Here is a 19,768-nt window from a genome sequence, read left to right as displayed (position 1 = left end):
TTCACTGAACTCTTGTACTGAGATGGAATAGGCATGTCCAAAAAGACAAAAAAAAAATAGTCAAGAATTTAAAATTAGGAGACAAGAGGATAAAGATTTGTTTACAAGCAAGCAATGGTCATTACCAGGAGCCTATAAGAATGCTGTCAAACCAAGCTTAGATTTCATTAGCCAGAAGTCATATTCAGACTAAAGCCAGCAAAAGATAACTGCTGAAAATTAAAAGTGAGATTCTATAACTAAAACTAGAACTGTTTTTGTTTTATTTGAATTCAAAAATACTTAAATGCTGAAACCTGGGCAGTGCCAACTAATATGGAAAATAAAAAAATTACATTATCATGTTGGTTGGCTGTAAACAAGATGGCAGTGCCCATGAAACAGTGAGACAAAACGGTATCCTGCAAATAAAATAATAGGAATACAAATGTAAACACAGAGGATCTAACTACATAATGGCACAAACCAGTATATTTCTCATCTGAAAATTGTACCCTTCATATTAGAGTTTATATCTATGACAAAAATTCTGCAACAATTATCATTATACCTTGTAAGCTGTATAAGTGCACTTTAGCAACTAGGATTTGCAGTTTAAGTATCAGCTCTCAACTGGGCCCGTGTGGACGTTGGAGACAATATGCTCTGTGATGGACTGGCACCCCAGCCATGGATGACCTTGCCTTGCACTCAAAGCTGCCAAGACAGGCTATGGCTCCATTAGTTCTTCTTGGATGGATGGATGACTTAGTTATTTATTGACATCAAAGAAAAGGTGAGGGGAATACTAAGCAGTAAGCATACTAAGGAGAAATAGGGCTTACAAAAAGCTAAATGCATCATGTGGAAGGGTAGTAGAGAAGGAAGTTCAAGAATGTTAATTAGAAGAAATGCCAACTAATACTACACTTTTACGCAAACCATTGTGTAGTAAGGTATACTTAGCTTACCTCTTCTCTTCAATTCCTTATCACCACTTCACCACCTCTAAAGGTTCATTGAAGTATTCACAGCTTGGTGCCATACTGTACTGTGTGTCATTGATAAGCATAAAAATGAGCCACGCTGAAGAAGAGTGACAAAAAAGAGGGAGAGGGACACATAGCAAGGGTACCATTTTATAGATATTGCTATTTTTACTGTACATTGAACATTTTGACACAAACACACCACAAAAGGGTTTTGTATTATTGCACAGTTTATTTATTGCACTTTACGACATACAGTCAAAGTTCTTAATACAATACAAATGCTGTTCTAGAAAACAGATACAAAGGGTGAATTTCAGGGTAAGCTCTCAGCACTCAAGGTCTGATCACCTAAGACACCGAGTCGCTGCTCCAGTGCGTTCTTTTGAACTGCATGCAGTGTTTACCAAGACACCTCTCTAGCTTCATTTCAAGAGCGCCCTCGCTAGAAAAAATCAGAAAGGAAATTCACTTTGTGGTTGAACCACTTCATCAGGGCACAACCAGCTTTGAAGGAAAGAGAGCCTTATCGGCCATAGTGATTTGCGAGGACGATCAAAAAAATCAAAATGGTGACACACAGAACCCCTCAAACCCGTAAGCAGTAATATTGATAACTTCATGAGGCGTAATGTGAGACTTAAGAAAAGAGCTGCACTAAGAGGAGTACATCTATGAAGAAGAAAAGAAATGGAGCAATTAATAAAATGTAACAAAGGCATTGGGTACATTTGACAAAAATCTTTTTTTTGTCCACACAAATTTCCCAGTCGGACTGTTTCCCCAATTTTTATAGAGCTTACTCACACTTTTTATTAATTTCCTAATAAATTTTCTTTTTGTCCCAGAAAACTATCTACAAATGTCTTGCTACTAGACCTTCTAATATTCTAAATAAATAACACAATTACAAAACCCTTACATGTGAATTGTTTTTAAAGCTATAAGAATACAAGAGCAAGTAATGAAGAATGTTCACCTTGCCAAAGCTTGCCTAATATTTCATTCCGTTACTTAAACTATTATCACTTGCTGAATTGTGTCTTTTGAACGCGTGTGTTTTGGGAATTTTCCATACATAGCAATCCAATTCTGGAAGTGACCGGTCAAGATGACTGAGGTATCCATAGCAACATCCGGAATGCGCTGTCAGGTCCTCTTTACTCAAATTACTGGGAATGACATGCATGGGACAGATACATGCCTCCCTGAAACAGATAAAGACAACACTGCCACTTGCTTCCACCTCGGTGTTCTTGTCAATTTTAGTTCAGTTCAACGGGAAAAAAATACAGCAATATAAAGCATTAATCATCCAAAAGCAACTCAGGGCCTAAGCAAAGCTCAGAATATTTCGCAAGAAAAGCCTTTTAAAAATGCCAGATACCTTCTTTTTTAATATTTTCTTGTTACTGTGTATGACTAAAAACCGTTTATGACTTATTGTTTTAAATAAACCTGAACGGTATGCACCCCTATTTGTGAGAAAGGCCTGCTTAACACTTATAGTTTGTAGCCAAGACTAAATCAGTATTTGCCATTAGAGAACATTTATTCATACGTACTCTTTAAGGAGATTCCCTGGTTTTGTTAATGATGTCCTTTTGGCCTGGCATATTTGATTTTGACTTTTTAAACAAGAGCTTCACTAAACCTATAGGCCTCTTGACTCCCAGTGTTCAAATAAAGGCCATCTTGGCATCCAGCCCTTATTAAGACATAAAGAATCTGGACACAACCCAAAACCTTTTTAAAGTACAAGATCTCAACAGATACACCACTAAAGTGGGAATCAATGAATTGAGAATTCTCAGCCAGCCAACTTAATTTCCTTAATAAAGAATGCAAATGGCCTTCATTCAGTAAATTAAAGAGCTGTACTTGTTTAAACAAGAAGATATATAGCATGCTGGCAAGCGAGGGGATCTGAACCTGATCTAGTTGTCCCGAGCCCTGAGACTCAAAAGAGACTGCTGAAGGGGGGACGCTTTCTGAAAACACATACGAGAGAAAGAGGAAAAACAGAAAGTGAATGTGTCACCAGGATTTAACTGTCAGAAATGAGCTGAAATGATTCATTTAATGACCAAAGAAGCTGCCCTTGTCTTCAAGTGTCCTTTATAAGGAACAATTGAGAAAGGTAGAAAACTTGCCGAAACATGCTGCCCCTCAAAAAGAAAAGCGGTAAAAAGTCAAAAGCAGTATACAGTATAAAGCAAATTGTATTATACTTATGGGAGATAGCAAAAATAACAATGGGACACAAGCAGGTGCCCCTGAAAATTAAATTACTTTTTTTCCCCCCAAAGTAACTGCAATTACGCTAAAAACAAATATTTCTTTTCTTGGGAACCATAACAAAGAAATGATGTTTATTTAGGCATATTGAGGCTTTACAACAGGTGGCTCATTTTTACAATGTTGGTGAAAATGAAACTTGACAAAAATATAGTAAATTGTGCCCCCTAATGGGCAATACTTGAACAACAGTTATCACAGATACAAGTTATATAATCTGATTCAATTGAACAGGATTTTGAAAAATAGAATTGTATTGTTATACTTATCAGCCACACACCAGTACAATACAACATACAGTTTTAATTATACTGGTTTTTCTCTGCTATTATTTATACACTAATTCAAGTCAAATAAGATCTAGTGCAACATTTGTGTATTTCTTCCTGTTCATTCAGGAATACTACTAGAAATAGCCTGCAAATCACATCATCTTTAAAAAAAAAAGGAACTATGTAAAATATTAATCACATTTCAAAACATGTATTAAATATATGTGAGATTTATTTTTTAACATCTAATAAATACATAGAATGCATCTTCAATCCTGTTACATTTATTAAATATAAAAATGTATTAAATATTTATAGCGGTTATTAAATATAGAAACATTTATCAAAGATGTGCAAAGTACTGGAACACTGGGAAGCTGAATGGGATTAACTGCTAAAACTAGTTGGAAATGCAAAGTAGCTGTGAATAAATCACATTTTGCAATATTTAAGTAGGTAAAAGTGGAATAATTCTAAATGTTGTGCTTTTGGATTTCATTAACTTTCATTAATTTACCTGTTCTTAAAGATAAAAATCCATGGCATGCAAAATAAAACCAAATAGTTGCTTTCTTTGTACCCTCTCGACCAAGAGAGGTCAAATGCAAGGCTGTGAGTGTGAGCAAAAAAGAGGCATGGCACTAAAACCGAAGGTACAAAGGCTTTACGTGTGCTATCTGTAGACGTTCCCAAATGATCCTTCATTTTTTGTGCTATAGCATCTTTGCAATCGATGTAGTACCATATGTGGAGAAAAACCCCGTCTGTAAAGAGTGGAATGTGGAATCATATTGCAATCAACAAACCCATTTTTTTACTTTTTTTTCTCTACAGATTCTTAAATTTGGGTGGCACGGTGGCGCAGTGGCGGGTCCTCCCTCCGTGTTCTCCCTGTGCCTGCGTGGGTTTCCTCCGGGTGCTCTGGTTTCTTCCCACAGTCCAAAGACATGCAGATTAGGTGGATTGGCGATTCTAAATTGTCCCTAGTGGGTGTTTGTGTGCGCACCCAGCGGTGGGTTGGCGCCCCAGCCAGTGTTTGTTTCCTGCCTTGCTCCCTGTGTTGGCTGGGATTGGCTCCAGCAGACCCCCGTGACCCTGTAGTTAGGATATAGCGGGTTGGATAATGGATGGATGGATTCCTAAATTTTGGATTGCACAGCTCTGGAATCGAATGTAGCAGCAACAGGTATACACAAACCCCAGATGGGATGTCATCTGTGGCATACGTATATTTCAAATGTTAAGAACTCATTTCAGAATTACTTTGAGCAAACAAATAAATAAATAAAAAGGTCTACCGATTAACTGAATTCATTCAGGACATATTGCCATCAATCCTTCAACAGAAAAGGTGTCCAGTTTGGAGCTGACAGTAGGGTGGGCAATTTAAAATCAAGTCTTTATTGAAAAACAGACACAATAAAGCCCCTGAAGTATGGGTAAGATGACACATTGAACATTACTGTCCTTTCCAGTTAGCCTTGGCTAATGGTAATGAGTAAGTTAAATACTGGATGTAGATTCCAAAAAATGTGTGTGTGTTAGATAAATTGTTGGATACATTAGCTCCTTGTGAGTGTGTACTGCGAATGACTGGTGGATGGATGGATCGATAAATATACATTCCTAAAAATGTGTGTGTGTGAGGTACATTGCTGGCTACCTTGGAAGTGGACTGGTGTCAAGTCCAGGAGTCATCCCTGCCTTGCATCTGGTGATTGCTGGGAATGACTCCAACCGCCCCACAGCCCTGCCATTATGTGGATATATGGCTGTATTCAGGGTTGGTATTCTGCTCTGTTAAGGTTAAATCCTATCAATGGCAAAATATAATCAATAAGTAATGAACTGGGCTTCTTGTATGTTAAATAGCTCCATACTGGTTATTTTCTTTAAGTTTTAACCAAATCTGTATTTTTACTGGTACTTCTTAAGTATATCATACCCATAAAATACTTCCACAGAAGACCATTAGTGTTATTGTGACTTAAGTCCTGTTTTTGTTAAAGGCGTATCTTGCAGTTTAAAGAGAGGCTCTTACTGATAAGTCTCTGTAAGCAATAAAGCTGATAATATGTTTGCTAACTAAGAGTCACCAAAAAGTCGCCAGACATGACCTTACTCTTCTTTGATATAAACTACAGTAATCAATCTCAACCTCTTTTATGACATGGCTAAGAGAAGGGGGGAACGATTTTCAGGCTATATAGAGTGCACACTGTGTTAATTGGGTATTCAGGACTTTAGTGATAACGCTCTGGGTAAGCATTAATGCTAATAAAGACCTCCTTATGTAAAACTAAATATTGTGGCTTATTTTTCTTCCACACAGGTTAGGAAGATGGCTGGATGGAGGTACATTCTAAAAAAAATGCGTGTGTTAGGTAAGCTGCTGGCTGCATTAGCCCCTTGTGAGTGTTTACTGCGATGGACTGGCGTCCTGTCCGGGATTGGCTTCTGCCTTGTAGCCTCCAGCCCCTGAAAACTCTCATTTGGATTAAGTAGGTTTGAAAATGTTCTGTGCTTTTATATATATATATATATATATATATATATATATATATATATATATATATATATATATATATATATATACTGTATATATATATATACATATATTACTCACTGTATATTATGTATTGTTTTAAAGTTCCCAAAATGTAAAATTATTCTGTTTCTATAAATATTTTAATTATTTTTGAAACAATAAATAAACTCCTATTATTTGAGGGGACTTCAGAATTGGCACTGTCAAAAACAACAATGAATATATTGTATAAAAAGTGCACTCTGTCGTCATTTGTCCCACTTAGTCTGCACGTATTTATGATAATTGTCATGCCACCATCTGCCTTGGCTTATTAAAATATTACATCATGTGACATCTTTCAATTAGCTAATCTTTCTAAATAAAATAATAAATAAAGTATTAAGTCAGATAGGATCAAATGATATTCACACCTAGATTATACTACTTGAGAATTTGGATCTGTTAAGCGAGCCTGTACTTTATGTAGAGTGCAGCAACATTTACAGGTCTAGTAAAGCTGCGTCAAACAGAAGGCTGTGGTTAATGACCCATGAACTAAGGAAATGGCCTACAGGTTCAAATCCCATCTCTGGTTCAGTGTGTCACGTGAACCACCTTTGCTCTCATAGAAAGAAGAAACAAAGTGTTAAAGTTGATCGCAAACACTACTTTGGAATTTTTTCTACTATGAGGACACACTCACTTACACGGGCCAATCAGTCAGCCTACTGTTGCAGGTTCTTGGGATGTTGGAGAAAATGGGAGTAAACCCATATGAAAATGTGGAAAACGTTGTTTCAAATGAAAGTGCACCTCACGCTTACTGATTTGAGAATAAAAGCAGCAATGAAGCAGATACGTACACAAAGACACAGGCCAAAGGCTAAGACTGGTTTCTAATTAAGAAACTAACTCAAATGAAAACCAGCAGCCACAGCTTGGAAACCCCTCATCTACAGGATTTTGTGTCTTCCAATTCTTTCCAAAAAAAAAAAAAAGTTTTACTTTTAAAAGAAAAGAAGTGTTGCATGTTTTCCGCCAGAAAAAGGGAAAATAATACAAAGAGAGTTAAGAACACCATTTGACACATCTTTGACAAACCTTATAAAAGTTCAAGAGTCTAACTGCTTGGCTTCTAACTTTACTTTTGAATTTTTTACTTTAAATTTTGCATGCTGCTTAAATATTAACTAATTTGCATTTTTTACTTTCAAATTCTAATTGATCTACCATGTATTTAAATGTAAATATTACGGTACATTTCCAAAAGTGGCTTCAGTGGTTTACAGAAAAGAAAAGAAAGACTAGTAACATGAAAACAAAAAAAGCCAAATCACAATGTAATGTAAGTGCACATTTTCTTTACAAAACTCTGGAAGAACAATTACAGCTACCCAAATATGATGGGAAGGCAAGCGGTCCAACAACACCACTGCATGCTTAGCTGCCAATTATGATCACATTGAATTGTGTAACATGGTGGCGCAATGGTTAGCTTTACTGCCCTATGGATCCAGCATCCCGTGTTTAAATAACATTCCCGGTTATTGTCTGTGTAAAGTTTGCATGCTCTCTATACTTTTTCTCCCACCATCTAAAAGATTCACTTAATGGATTAAATGACAAATTTAAATTTGCCCAGACTAAGTGTGGAGTTGTGCCAGACTGTCCTTGTGCATGACTATAATGGGTAAGCTTCTAGCATAAGCCCAAACTCTAAATTGGCTTATTTGAAAATGTTTGATTAATTTTCAATATCTCCTTAAAACATAATTCAATATCTCCTTAACACATAATAAACAAAATATATTCTCCACAAGCATAAAATAAAATGGATACAAACAGGTAAAATAATTCATCAAAACTCTGACTAGGTATCCTGCCATCCCAAGTCCTGCAGACCAGCAGATGCCACATACTTTGTCTAATTGAATTCAACACATCATTTTAATGCAATGCTGTGAAATACTAATTTCCTTCTAATGGGTAAATAAAATATCACAAGCCGAGTGATTGAGTAGTTTATCAGTTTACAGAAGAAATATGCATATTATGCCTCCTGTTTAGTGAGCACTGTATCAGTTAATCTCGATTAGTTGTGCTTGCACTGTTTCCTGTCAAACCATCCCAACTCCTGTCTTTGAACACTAGGGGGTGCTATTAGACTACTGATAGGAACATTTATAAAAATGAGCTTGCGTGCAGTTAGGATGGGAAGCAAACTGCATTGTCAGAGATGAGTCCATTTCTGGACTCTTTGATGTGCTGGTGTACAAATAAAATATTTTAGAACTCTGCCTTATACAATGTCAGGCTTCACTAGGAGACCCGAGAAAGCAGCACTTGAGGGGGCCACTCTCAGACAGTAAGAAATACAAAGAGCTCCACTCTCATCACCCACATTGCATCTTTAAATGTTTCATTTTGATGGCATCAAATATATGTGTCAGGAGACCATATGAAAAATTCTTTTTGTTTGCCTTGAACTGAAATTCAACCTTCTGCCTTAGGCCATATTGCTTCAGCCCCCTGAAATGAGACTCCCGGGAGGAACAGATGCTGCAGAGCCTCTTTTGTGCCCAACCAAAGGCTGCTGTATAATTACAATACAAACATGTCTGATCAGATGGGTCGGAAAAAAAGGGGTGAATCAAGGGACTCGAGAGTGGTGAAAAATATTCAGGTTTGGGCTTTTGGGACTGGAAGAAGAATGAGATTAAAGAAGAAAGGGATGATGGTATGCACTGCGGTTTTTCTACAGATGCTGATAAAAAATAAATTACTACTACAGACAGATCTGAATATTTCCTGTCACTGTGGGCTCCTGCAGTGCTCCAAACTATATCGTCTGTGGAAGATCAATCTTTATTTTATGTATCTGCAAACCCCAAAGCATATCATAAAAAAAGAGAAAAAGACTTCACAAAAGCAGATAATAAACGTGGCCTAGATGTTCCTGGGAAGCAGAGAAGGGATATAAAGGTAAGCTCTTCTAGTTCTGAAGTCCATCTCCTTAGACACAAGGTTCATTTTTTAATGGGTCACTGGAAGACATGGCCACCTTCATGCTACTCTGTTTGAAAAAGCATTATTACATATTTAGCTGACACCTTTACCCAATGCAAATCACAAGATCAGGAGACGTTAAAAATGCTTACAGATATTTTTTTAAGCTTTGAGCGCAGGCAGAATAAGCGACTTGCTCAGGGTCACACAGTGTGGCCGAGCCAGACATTGAACTGCAGCCTTATGGTTTAACATCCAGGGTTGTAACCATTACACCCTACTGCCGAAAAGGAACCAAAAATAAAAAAAATGACCAGATCTGGTTTAAGTGAATGACATAGATCATAAATGCCTTTGTTTTAAACATCTTGATAGGCTCAGTAAGGCTCAAGGCAGATGTTTTGTAAAACACAATACTACTGTGGGCTTTGCATTTGTCTACTTAAATAGTAAGAGGCGTCTACAATAGGTACACAAAAGTAAAATGAGAAAGAATAGCTGCCGGCTAAATATTCACAGGCAGGTCTTGCCCAAATATTGTACTAGCACAAATTTAGGTTGGGTAACTTCTGTACTGTAGCCATGTCACTCTGTGAGATCAAAAGCTGTTACAAGACCTGGCCATTCTACCTGATGCAGAAGCAATGAAAAGCCCCATATTATCATTTCCATCACATTGCAAAAAAAAAAAAAATACCAATATAATAAATGCATGCCGCTCACAAACGCTACCGGCTTGCTTGGGAAGGGAGTGGAAGCACCAGACATAAAGGCCAGCACTGTTAAGGATCAGGGGATGTCCAGTGCGTGCAAAGCAGAATGAAGGTGGTGGTCATAAGGTGCTTAACATCAGAGAGAATCCAACACATCTTCTATACTCCAACCTTCTATGGTGGGAAGTAGGGAGCTGTCCTCAATGGCAGTGTGGAAGTGAGTCAAGGACATTGAGCTCGATCAAGATTGAGCAGAGCACGAAGACCGTGTAGAGGGACAGAATGCCCAAACCGAGTTTTCTATCCAGTTGCCACTTGTTCAGATGCACGCTCAGAACCTGGAAGACAAAACATCATGAGGTGAGTTACTCTTTCAAAAGCAAGGCCACATAAGCAGCAAAACAAAATCAATTTTCTTTAAGAGTAAAGGAATGGTCAAAGCGGAAATAGTTGAACTTAAGTATATAGATAATGATACAATGCGCTTAATTAAAAATTTTTTAGGTTTTCACAGGGACCATGATGGTGATACTTAGATTGACTGCTTAGATTAAAAAGGCTGAAATCAAACAAATTGGCAGAACCAGATAACATTTGGCCTACAAAGCTTGAAGTGGTTAGGGAATACTTATATAAATTCTTGACACATATTTTTCAAAAATCACCTCACACAAAATTCATACAGGCTGGAAGCTAGCAAATGTTGGTCCTTTATATTAAAAAGGTGATTGAGTTGACCCAAGTAACTATAAGCCTGTAAACTTAAGAAATGGAAGAGATAGAGCAACACATGACAAGCCTAAGTGCATTAGTGAACATGGGTTTACTGGGGGCAGATAATTTTTCACTAATAGGCTGCAATTCTATGTGGAAGCAGCAAAAGCATGTTATCTAAGTGGCACCTATGATATTATTTATCTGGATATTCCAAAAGCATTTGAAGTTAAAAAGTTTGTGATTAAACGAAAACAGATACGAGATCAAAGCCCACTGTGTAAATGAGTGCAAAATTGGTTGAAATACTAGAACCAAAGGATTATGGTGCTAGGAACTGTTTCTGAATTAGGTGATGTTAAAGGTGTTCATCATGGTCAGTGGGGTGACTGCTGTACCTTTTAATACACATGAATGATCTTGATAAAAAAAATAAATAACAAGTTGGTTAGGTTTCAGATGGTAATACTGGAAGAGTGAATAATGCATAATCAGTACGATCATTACAGAGAAATCTGTACAAAACACAGGACTGGGCAGATTGGTGGAAGATGAAATTTAGTCTAAATAAATATAAATTATTTCACACAGGAAGTAAAATATTTGATCACAATGGGAAGTTTGAAAGACATGAACTTGTTAATGTTACATTATTATAAATTTTGGAAGGCTCAAATTCAAGTTCTGGTAGACCCTGTTTCGAGAAGTGCCCTGAAAATGAAATGGACGGGTGCATAACTGTGAGACAGTCAGACACAGAGAGGAAGAGGGAGTTAGAGAAGAGTCTTGGGAGTCTTTCAAGATGCTACATGGAGCAAAGAGGACTGACAAGATGTCAGATGATCTCTAGACTGACAGGTGACAGCACAAGTCTCTAGCTTGGACCAAGTTGTCCATTTGAGGATGAGGACATGGAGGACTGACAGGAGGAGCATAACCTCGTTTCCCAATGCTTGTAGGTTGCATATACAGTACAACATGAATCAGAAAAATATAACTGAGGGAATAGTCTCTGATGAGTTGACTTGGGGTCTTCACCATTTAAAAGTTACTGAAGACTCAGGGGCTGCAGAGATATTATTGGGCCAAGAAAGAGGTCTAGCCAAAAACGTGATCCTCCTGAGCCCATAACTGTTTCTCTGTCTGGGAGTGATCTCTTGAATGGGGTTTAAAGCCGACTGAGATCAGCGATTATACCGATTCTAGAGTTGGAAGTGGGAGTGAACAGGCCAAATTCATAAGAAGGACTTTGAGACAGACATAGAGAGCAGAATGATGCAAGCAGGGAGTGTGCTTTTTGTTGATTTTAGGTTGGCAAATGGATAAGCCATCACCAGGATACGCAGAGAACCTGTGGACTAGCTAAGAAAAATGTGTGATGTTTTCACTCGGTCATTCATTCTTTTAAATATTTCTGTTCATGTGTGTGGAAAAATATTATTCTTAAATTTACCATTTCATAATAGGTTAACATAGCAATGCATATGCTATTGAGTTGAACATACAGTACGTGTGATATTTGCATGTATGAATTTACAGTATTAGGAGTAAAAATGTAAGAATACATATTCAAAAAACACACTCCATTGTTTTAAAACACTATCTGCTAAATTTCAAAGAAATGTTAAATAGATACTGTTGGATAGTTCAGATTAAAAAGAGACTGGCAACTTTCAGTCATGTTATTAAACCTTGGAGAGAATGAAAATAAGGTATTTCATTCTATGATGACAGTTGTTGAAATGAAAATCAACAGTCTCCGAGGTCTCCAGGGACTGAGTCGGAGGGCTCCTCGCCTGTACATTCTGAAGATGTGCTAATTTTAGAAGAACCATTATCATAGAAGAGAAAAGCAAAAGGAAAAGAAGCCGACTATGCTGATTCTTTGTTTCATATTTTCATAATTGAAACTCATCTTGACTGGCTTCGTTCTGCACAGCACATCAAAGAAAAGTACCAATTGTGCTGAGGGTTATTTTAAGTAACGACAATTCTGGTGGTATTAGTTTAAAAAAACCTCTGACCTGAGATGATAACACGAGGTTGCAGACTTCAGTAGAGAGGACAGGTTGACAAATGCTACACTTATATGGAATTGAAATGTTGTCAGAAATAAATTGTTTCTACTTTAAAGGAAAATTATCCAATATAAGCTCCGGCTTGTTGAAGTCCTGCATACAAAAGGTTGTATGCATCCTGGAAAGGATTGCACAGCTTGTGTGAGCATTCTAAGTCATACCAGAAAGATACAGGCATATTAGACAATTACAGTGTTCACAAATAAACACACAATGTCATTTAGAATGAGAACCCAAATTACAGCATACATTTTGATAGGGGTTTAAAACAAATGTGAATACAGGAAAACACCAAAAAAGACAAGAAAAGCCCGGTCTGATGGCTTCTTTAGCTACTTGATATTGATAGAAAACGATACACTCACTGAGCACATTTTTATGAACACTATACTAATACCAGGCAGGGCCTCTTTTTTCTCTCATAGCAGCCTCAATTCTTCATGGCATGAATTTCAAAAGATGTTGGAAACTTTTTTTTCAGATAAATGGTTGCATCATGCAATTTATGCAGATTTTTTCAGCTGCACATTAATGCTGCCAATCTTCCGTTCTACCAATACTCAAATATGTGTGGCATTCAAGTGATAATTGATTGGTATTAATGGGCCCAAAGTGTGCCAAGAAAATGTCATTATACCACCACCATCACCACCAGCTTTGACTGTTGACACAAGGTAGACAGGGTGCATGGATTCATGCTGTTGGTGCCAAATTCTGACCCTACTATCTGAGTGCCTCAGTAGAAGTCGAGGTTCATCAAACCAGGCTACGTTTTTCCATTCTTAAGCCGTTCTGACATTAACAATCACGCCACAGACAAAATCACTGAGATCAAATTTTTCCCATTCTGGTGTTTAATGTGATCATCAACCGAAGTTCCTGGCCTGAATCTGCATGATTTTATGCATTGCATTGCTGCCACATGATTGGCCAATTAGATAATTGCATAAATAAGCATGTGTACAGGTGCTCCTAATAATTTGCTCAGTTAATGTATTTGAATGCTGGGCACTGTATGTGTTATCCAGCAGATGTGTTCTGTGTTGAGTGTGCTTGTTGTCCCAGATTACGTGGATGAGTTAAGATCCTGTGGATGGGCATTCACAGCAAGGTCAGCACAGGAAGACAGTAGCTTTCAGTCATAAGATAGCAAATCCTATACTGGTAGACAGTAATTTCCACTTACAGTCTGGCCTAGGTTAACATACATCCATCACCTCCTCTGCCATTGAAAGTGTATCAGCTAGTTGTACAAATGCAGCTCTTACAGTATTCCAATAGGTGACACAAGTTAATAGCCCGAGTGTAATAAGTAAGAAATTTTGTAGGTTTCAGTTGCAGATTACATTTTAGAGGTAAAATGGAGGAAAAATGTTAATGTGTTAAGTATGCTGTAAATTTAGTGACTATCTGCTAAAGGACATGTGCTAGTTTGAATTTAAAAGAGGGTTTAAGAACACTGGTCATCAGTTGGAGGCCCATAGGCCACATGTGGCTGACATGCAAGTTTTATCTAACCTCGAGCCAGGTCCTGTGCCAGTGCTGGTCACCAATTCATCCTAAAATCAGATTGGGACATGTACTGAATTACATACAGACAAAATGGTTTGTAGGCAGATGTGTACTCAAATGACATGATCTTTGTTTGCAATTGTTGCCTCATATATGGTGAAGTTGGCAATTGCATCGGTTTTTCTGATGTGTGTCAGCTTCAAGCAAGAAGAGCCAACTATTTACTGTTTTCATACATTGTTAGGTTTGCCATGTCTGTGAAAATGTTTACTTTGGTCCTCCTTGCAGCACTGTGCTCTTCTCCCATGGCATGTCCCATCAACTCTGTGCCATCTTCTCCTTTCTCTTTTTGAAGCAGGCTACATACTAATTAGTTGAAGTTGTTTGAAAAGCATTGTGATGTACTTTCAGGTAACTTTATATATGTTTTCTGCCTAACAGAAATCATGACCGTTGGTGTTGTATTTTACATAAGCTATGGAGTGAGATTTGTGTTGCTAGAGAGTGGCTGCGTGGTGCGTGTTGTTCAAGTGAGCAAATAAGAGTTGCACTGTACTTTGTACACATGTTAATGAATCTGAACCACTAACATTATATTTTTATCAAAGCCTTTATTGAAAACACCAACACCAATGTCCATTATGATGAAACAGAATAAGGCCTCACAAACCAATTATTGGATTTTATGAGACTTTTGTTGAGAATATGTTGCAGTATGACTGATGATGGTGTTTTTGGGAGAGAAGAAGTAATCCGTAATCTTTAGTATTTCTTGTCAGTAGACATTAACTCAAAATTAGTTAGTTCAAAGTTGTGATTTTTATCAATTGCAAATCAAAGTTGAATGATTTTTATCTATCTTTCATCTATCTTTATAACATTACCAAATACCTACCGGGGCATCCTCCAGCAATCTGTGTATCTACAATTTCCCTGCTGCTTCAGCTGCTTTCCAAGGACTGTAACTGGAATTACTGGAGCACTATCATGTAGTGAAAGACAATAAGTGACTATAAGGGTGACCTTTTTTTGGTGATTATTGTCTAGTTGTTTACAGAACAGGAACAGCAATTCACACTTGTGCAGGAGTGTTCAATAACGTGAGTTACAATTGCAGGATTTTTGCTTGCTGCAATAATTGAGGAATCTTTGGCGTAAAGAAGAAAAAACTAATAAAAGTGTCATCAATCTGTAGTTGAATGGAAATTGTTTAGGAATTTAGGAAATAATTGAATAAAAATTTTAAATTTAAAAACACAATGTGTATTCATATGGCAAACAACATTTCTAGTGTTAAAGCCCCATGAACAGGTGGTAAATGCAGAGGTCTGGAATTATGTAGTGACGACACCATTTACCTCCATGCATTGAACAGCTAACCTGGTTGTCTCCCCAAGACCACATCTAGACAGGAATCATTCTGAATTAAAGTTACATTTTATTAAAAAAAATACACATCCAAATACACTGAAACAAGGATGGTATAATAACAGAACTCGGCTATTACTGTGTCCTGCTAAATCTATTCATTTAAAAAATTTAAAAATAAATAAATAAAGCGAGAGACTTTTATGCACCCTTTTTAGAGCAATCACAGCTGATATTACACGTACCCCGTAAACACTGCTGATTTATCCTCAGTGATTTTGCCTTGGCCAGCTGAAATTTGTCGACATCAGAAATTAGCTTAGGCCTTTACTCTTACAACTGACATTGTTGCTGTAGGACTTCGCAGCGCTAATAAATGGGACATTTTGCTTGTTTCACAGTGAACTATTTCACACACCAGGCAGCATGCAATAGTAGTGCGGGTGACAGTGTCTCTCTATTATATTAAAAATTAAAACAATTTTAGGTTGGTCTTCTCACTATACCAGTAGAATGTCATTCAATTTATGCTTTGGACAAACCTGTTTCTTGTTTTGCCTTACAAAGCACAGAAGCAGATTATTTGAAAGCTACATTAAGAACATTTTTAAGAAGTTGAAGCGTGAAGTGTGATGAGCAGTGGTTGCAATTGGAACATTTAACCCACTTTCCCCCATAACACAATATGAGAGCTAAATCTCTATTTATATAAAATCCAATGCCTGTCTGTCTGTCTGTCTGTCCACTTTCATGAGAGAACTACTTAACGGATTTAGATCTGTTTTTTTTTTCTATAATTTGCTTGAACTTTCCGGTTGATTTTGCGACTTCTCTCATCGCAATAAGTATCATAGTTCACTTGCAGGAGTGATTTATTCCTGTGAATCTGAGACAGAGGCTGTGGGCCGAGGGGAGGGTTAAGTGTGACATCAGGAGTGGGGAGCTGGACGAGGCCCACCTCACCCACACATTTGAGTCAGTCTACCTCTCGTGACGTGTTGGAGCGTACCTTGCCTCCGCTTAGCTGGCAATACGTATTTGTTTATTGGTTTTTAAAGTTTGTCTTGTTTCACTACTACATGGGCCGGGGCCGCGGGGGACAGCTAGTTTATTATATAAAAGTATCATTTCATCAGTTTTTAAACAATTTTGTTTTCTAGGAAAATAAAACAGATTGTACAATATATTGGTTCACAATCAGGTATGGGCAAGAATGGGATTGGGCTCATATTTTTGGTACTCCTCTTGTGTGGATCTTAACCTTGAATCTGATCATGGGTATCGGTAATTTGACCAGCTCATTCATTTTATTATTTTTGCAGTTGTAATTGGTTCTTCTTTGTTGCTTTTATTTTTAATCATTTTGTCAGTCATGTCATTGTGTTACCACATTGAAGATTGTTTTTTTTAATGTTGCTGAAATCAGTCATGTGATTAGTATTGGCTGTGTCTAATGGCATGGTGATGACAGTATTTAACATGGCAGTGCGGTAGATCCTGGTTTAAACGTTTGTCTGAAAAATCTCACAAAGAAAGCCAAAAAATCACTGTTTGCTTTTTTTATCTAGTTGTGTACCTTGCCAACTCTAGCATCTTGGGTTTAAGCCCCCCACCTTGTTGTCTGTAGGGAGTAAGCATGTTCTTCCGATGTCTGCACAGGCCTTCCTCCATGTACTCCAGTTTTCCTTCCTAGTGAGTTAGCACTGAAGTGTACGTTGGCTCTACACTATACTAGTGCCTTGTCCATGGCTGACTTCTTCCATGAGCCAAATGCTGCTGCTACTGCTCAGGCCCACCATGACCCTGAACTGGATTAGATATAACTGAGAATGTTACGTACAACATGTTAGCATAATCATATTTGCTTGCCCCTTCATGTCTTTGTCCTAATGGCAGTGTTTTGAACATGCTTCTTTTGGATCATTGATTTAATGTACTGTATTTAATTCATCTTTTACTTGCTGGCATGGCTATTTAATCCCCAAATGCTAATCTGGGTGTGCACTCTCACCATGGTACACATGCCTGCTTAGTGATACACGGCATTGCTTTACTCTCTGGGCTCATGGCTCGTCTTTACTTCACAGGGATTGCTATCTGATGATCATACTTTGGAGACTACAGTTTGGGCAGAGGTTAACATAATGACAAGCATTCAAGAAAGTTTTCTTTCATTAATTTCAGTAAATCCATTGCTAATTTTCACCATCTTTCGCCATCAACTGTTATACAATCTATGGATGTTGCTATTAGTGGTGAAAATACTCAGTATCTACCGTAAACATACCAAATGATTTTTAAATGTAAAACTATTCCTGGAATCCAGAGTGAACCCGAAATCTAATGGTCATGTGAGGCCACTTCTACTTACAGTAAGAAAGACGGAAGCCAGCAGCAGAATGACTGAGTACAGCAGTCCTTTGCTGTTTATGAAGACCTGTGAGCAAAAATAAAAAAAAGGATTACCTACTTATATCTTGGCACCAGGATGGAGTATTCATTATGCATAATCTCCCTTTGATTTGTAGACAAATTCCATCTAAATAAAGTAGTATAAAAAGCATTTGCCCTCTTCCTGATTTCCTCTATTATTTCAAAGTTTTGACAATCAGGTCTTTAACCAACTTTTAATTTTAGATAAAGGGAACCCAAGTGAATACAAAACTTTTTTCCTTATTCCATTTATGAGTTGAACAAAGTTATCCAACATTAACTGGCACCATGTGAAAAAATAATTGCTCCTTTAACTTAATAACTTGTTGCCCTATAGGGAATCCATTCCCAATTCCCGGACATTTTTCATTCCCACATTCCCGGGAATGAAACTGCTGTAATTCCCAGGAAACCAGGAATGGCCAAGCTCGCATATATAGCATGTAAAAGTGTAAAAATCGATCTAGAAATAGCAGAGTTATAGTTGAAAATAATTAAGTGGCACGTTTTTTGGCTCACGGTGTAGTGTGTTGCCGATTAATTCAGTCAACAACAGACAAGCAGCAGTCAGTCTCACGGCTCCAACTAAGATTGAGCACGGTGGACTGCACTCTGCAGCTCACGAATGCCAGGACAGGGCAGACTTCTTTGACAACGGCTTTGAACAGCAACTTGAAATTGTAATGCGTCAGTCTGTTGCATCCACATTATCTGTGCCAAGAAACTTGCCATCTCAGAATGATGATAAGAAACTGGATGCATCAGTAAAAGCTGAAATGCCGGTGTTTCAGAGCAACGGCAAGCGTGGGTGTTGTTTAGAACAAGTGTTATCTGTATCTAATGACTGTGCCGCCTACTTCAGTGGAGGCAGAGCGCGCTTTCTCAGCGGCTGGTGTACTCTGCACGAAGTACTCTCTCGCCAGGACGACCATACACTGGACACGTTGTGCTTTCTACGCTCTTATTACTGCAACTAACTAAATACATGTACTTATGTGACAGCATGAACTGCTTGTAGATAAGGTTAGTCTTTTATTGGTGTCAACATATTGCAGTTGTTTTATTAAAAATAAGTGTCGGTCATTCTAAAACCGTTCACATGTGACATGCCTGTGCACTGCATCATCCCTGAAAGCCCGGGATTCCCGGGAATGACATGCGGGATTCCTAAACTCCCGGGAATGGATAAACCCGTCCGAGAATGGATTCCCTATTGCCCTACCTTTAGCTGTAATAACTGTTACCAAACGTGTCCTAGAATTCAATATTAGTGTTTCACGTTTTTGTTGCAGGAGTTTTAGCCCACACTGCAGATTTTCTTTAAACTAAATTCTTGTTTTTGCTCTTGCACAGCATCTCTGATGGGTTTAGGTCTGGACTTTCATGAATTTCAGAAGGTTTTTGTTTGTTTGCAGTCACTAAAACTAAACTTAATATGACCAGTTACTATGTGTAAGGGGAAAATTATTTTTTCAGAAATGGATACCTTTATTCATTCAATAAATGACATTTTTTATTTAAAGTGATATTATTCACAATTAGCTTAAATACATTAGCAATGATGGTGATTAAGAAAAGGAAAATATACCAAATTTATGATTTCATTAGGAAGTACTATTTAAAAAAATCATCAAGTAGATTTATGCAGAAAGAAGAGAAAAAGGGAAATAAACTATCAAAACAGTGAAACAATAGTGTCAATAATGTAACCAGAAAACTACTTACAGATGATCCATAATCCACCACTAAGGTTTGCATTGCCCAAGGGAAGCCCAGACCCAGCAGAATGTCAAAAATGTTGCTGCCAATGGAGTTGGAGACAGCCATGTCACCCATACCTAAGCAGAGGAGAATAACACAGGATGTGAAAGACGTC

The 19,768-nt window shown here is 37.6% G+C and overlaps 1 protein-coding gene across 1 annotated transcript in view; it reads right to left on the bottom strand.

Annotated features, from left to right (window-relative positions):
* Positions 1-6,182: 6,182 nt before the first annotated feature.
* The window catches only part of LOC120539192 (sodium/potassium/calcium exchanger 3-like), a 388,417-nt gene continuing 374,831 nt past the window's right edge, over positions 6,183-19,768 (bottom strand). The window contains exons 15-17 of the mRNA XM_039769038.1: positions 19,618-19,730; positions 17,831-17,896; positions 6,183-10,125 (exon numbers count right to left, since the gene is read on the bottom strand). Coding sequence (XP_039624972.1) covers positions 9,988-10,125; positions 17,831-17,896; positions 19,618-19,730 — 317 coding nt within the window. The 3' untranslated portion in view covers positions 6,183-9,987. The remainder of the gene's footprint in view (positions 10,126-17,830; positions 17,897-19,617; positions 19,731-19,768) is intronic.

This window comes from Polypterus senegalus, chromosome 11 (assembly GCF_016835505.1).
Source record: "Polypterus senegalus isolate Bchr_013 chromosome 11, ASM1683550v1, whole genome shotgun sequence".
In the NCBI taxonomy this organism is placed as follows: Eukaryota; Metazoa; Chordata; class Cladistia; order Polypteriformes; family Polypteridae; genus Polypterus; species Polypterus senegalus.
Note: the sequence above shows the minus strand (reverse complement) of the source record. Positions and strands in the feature narration are given on the sequence as shown.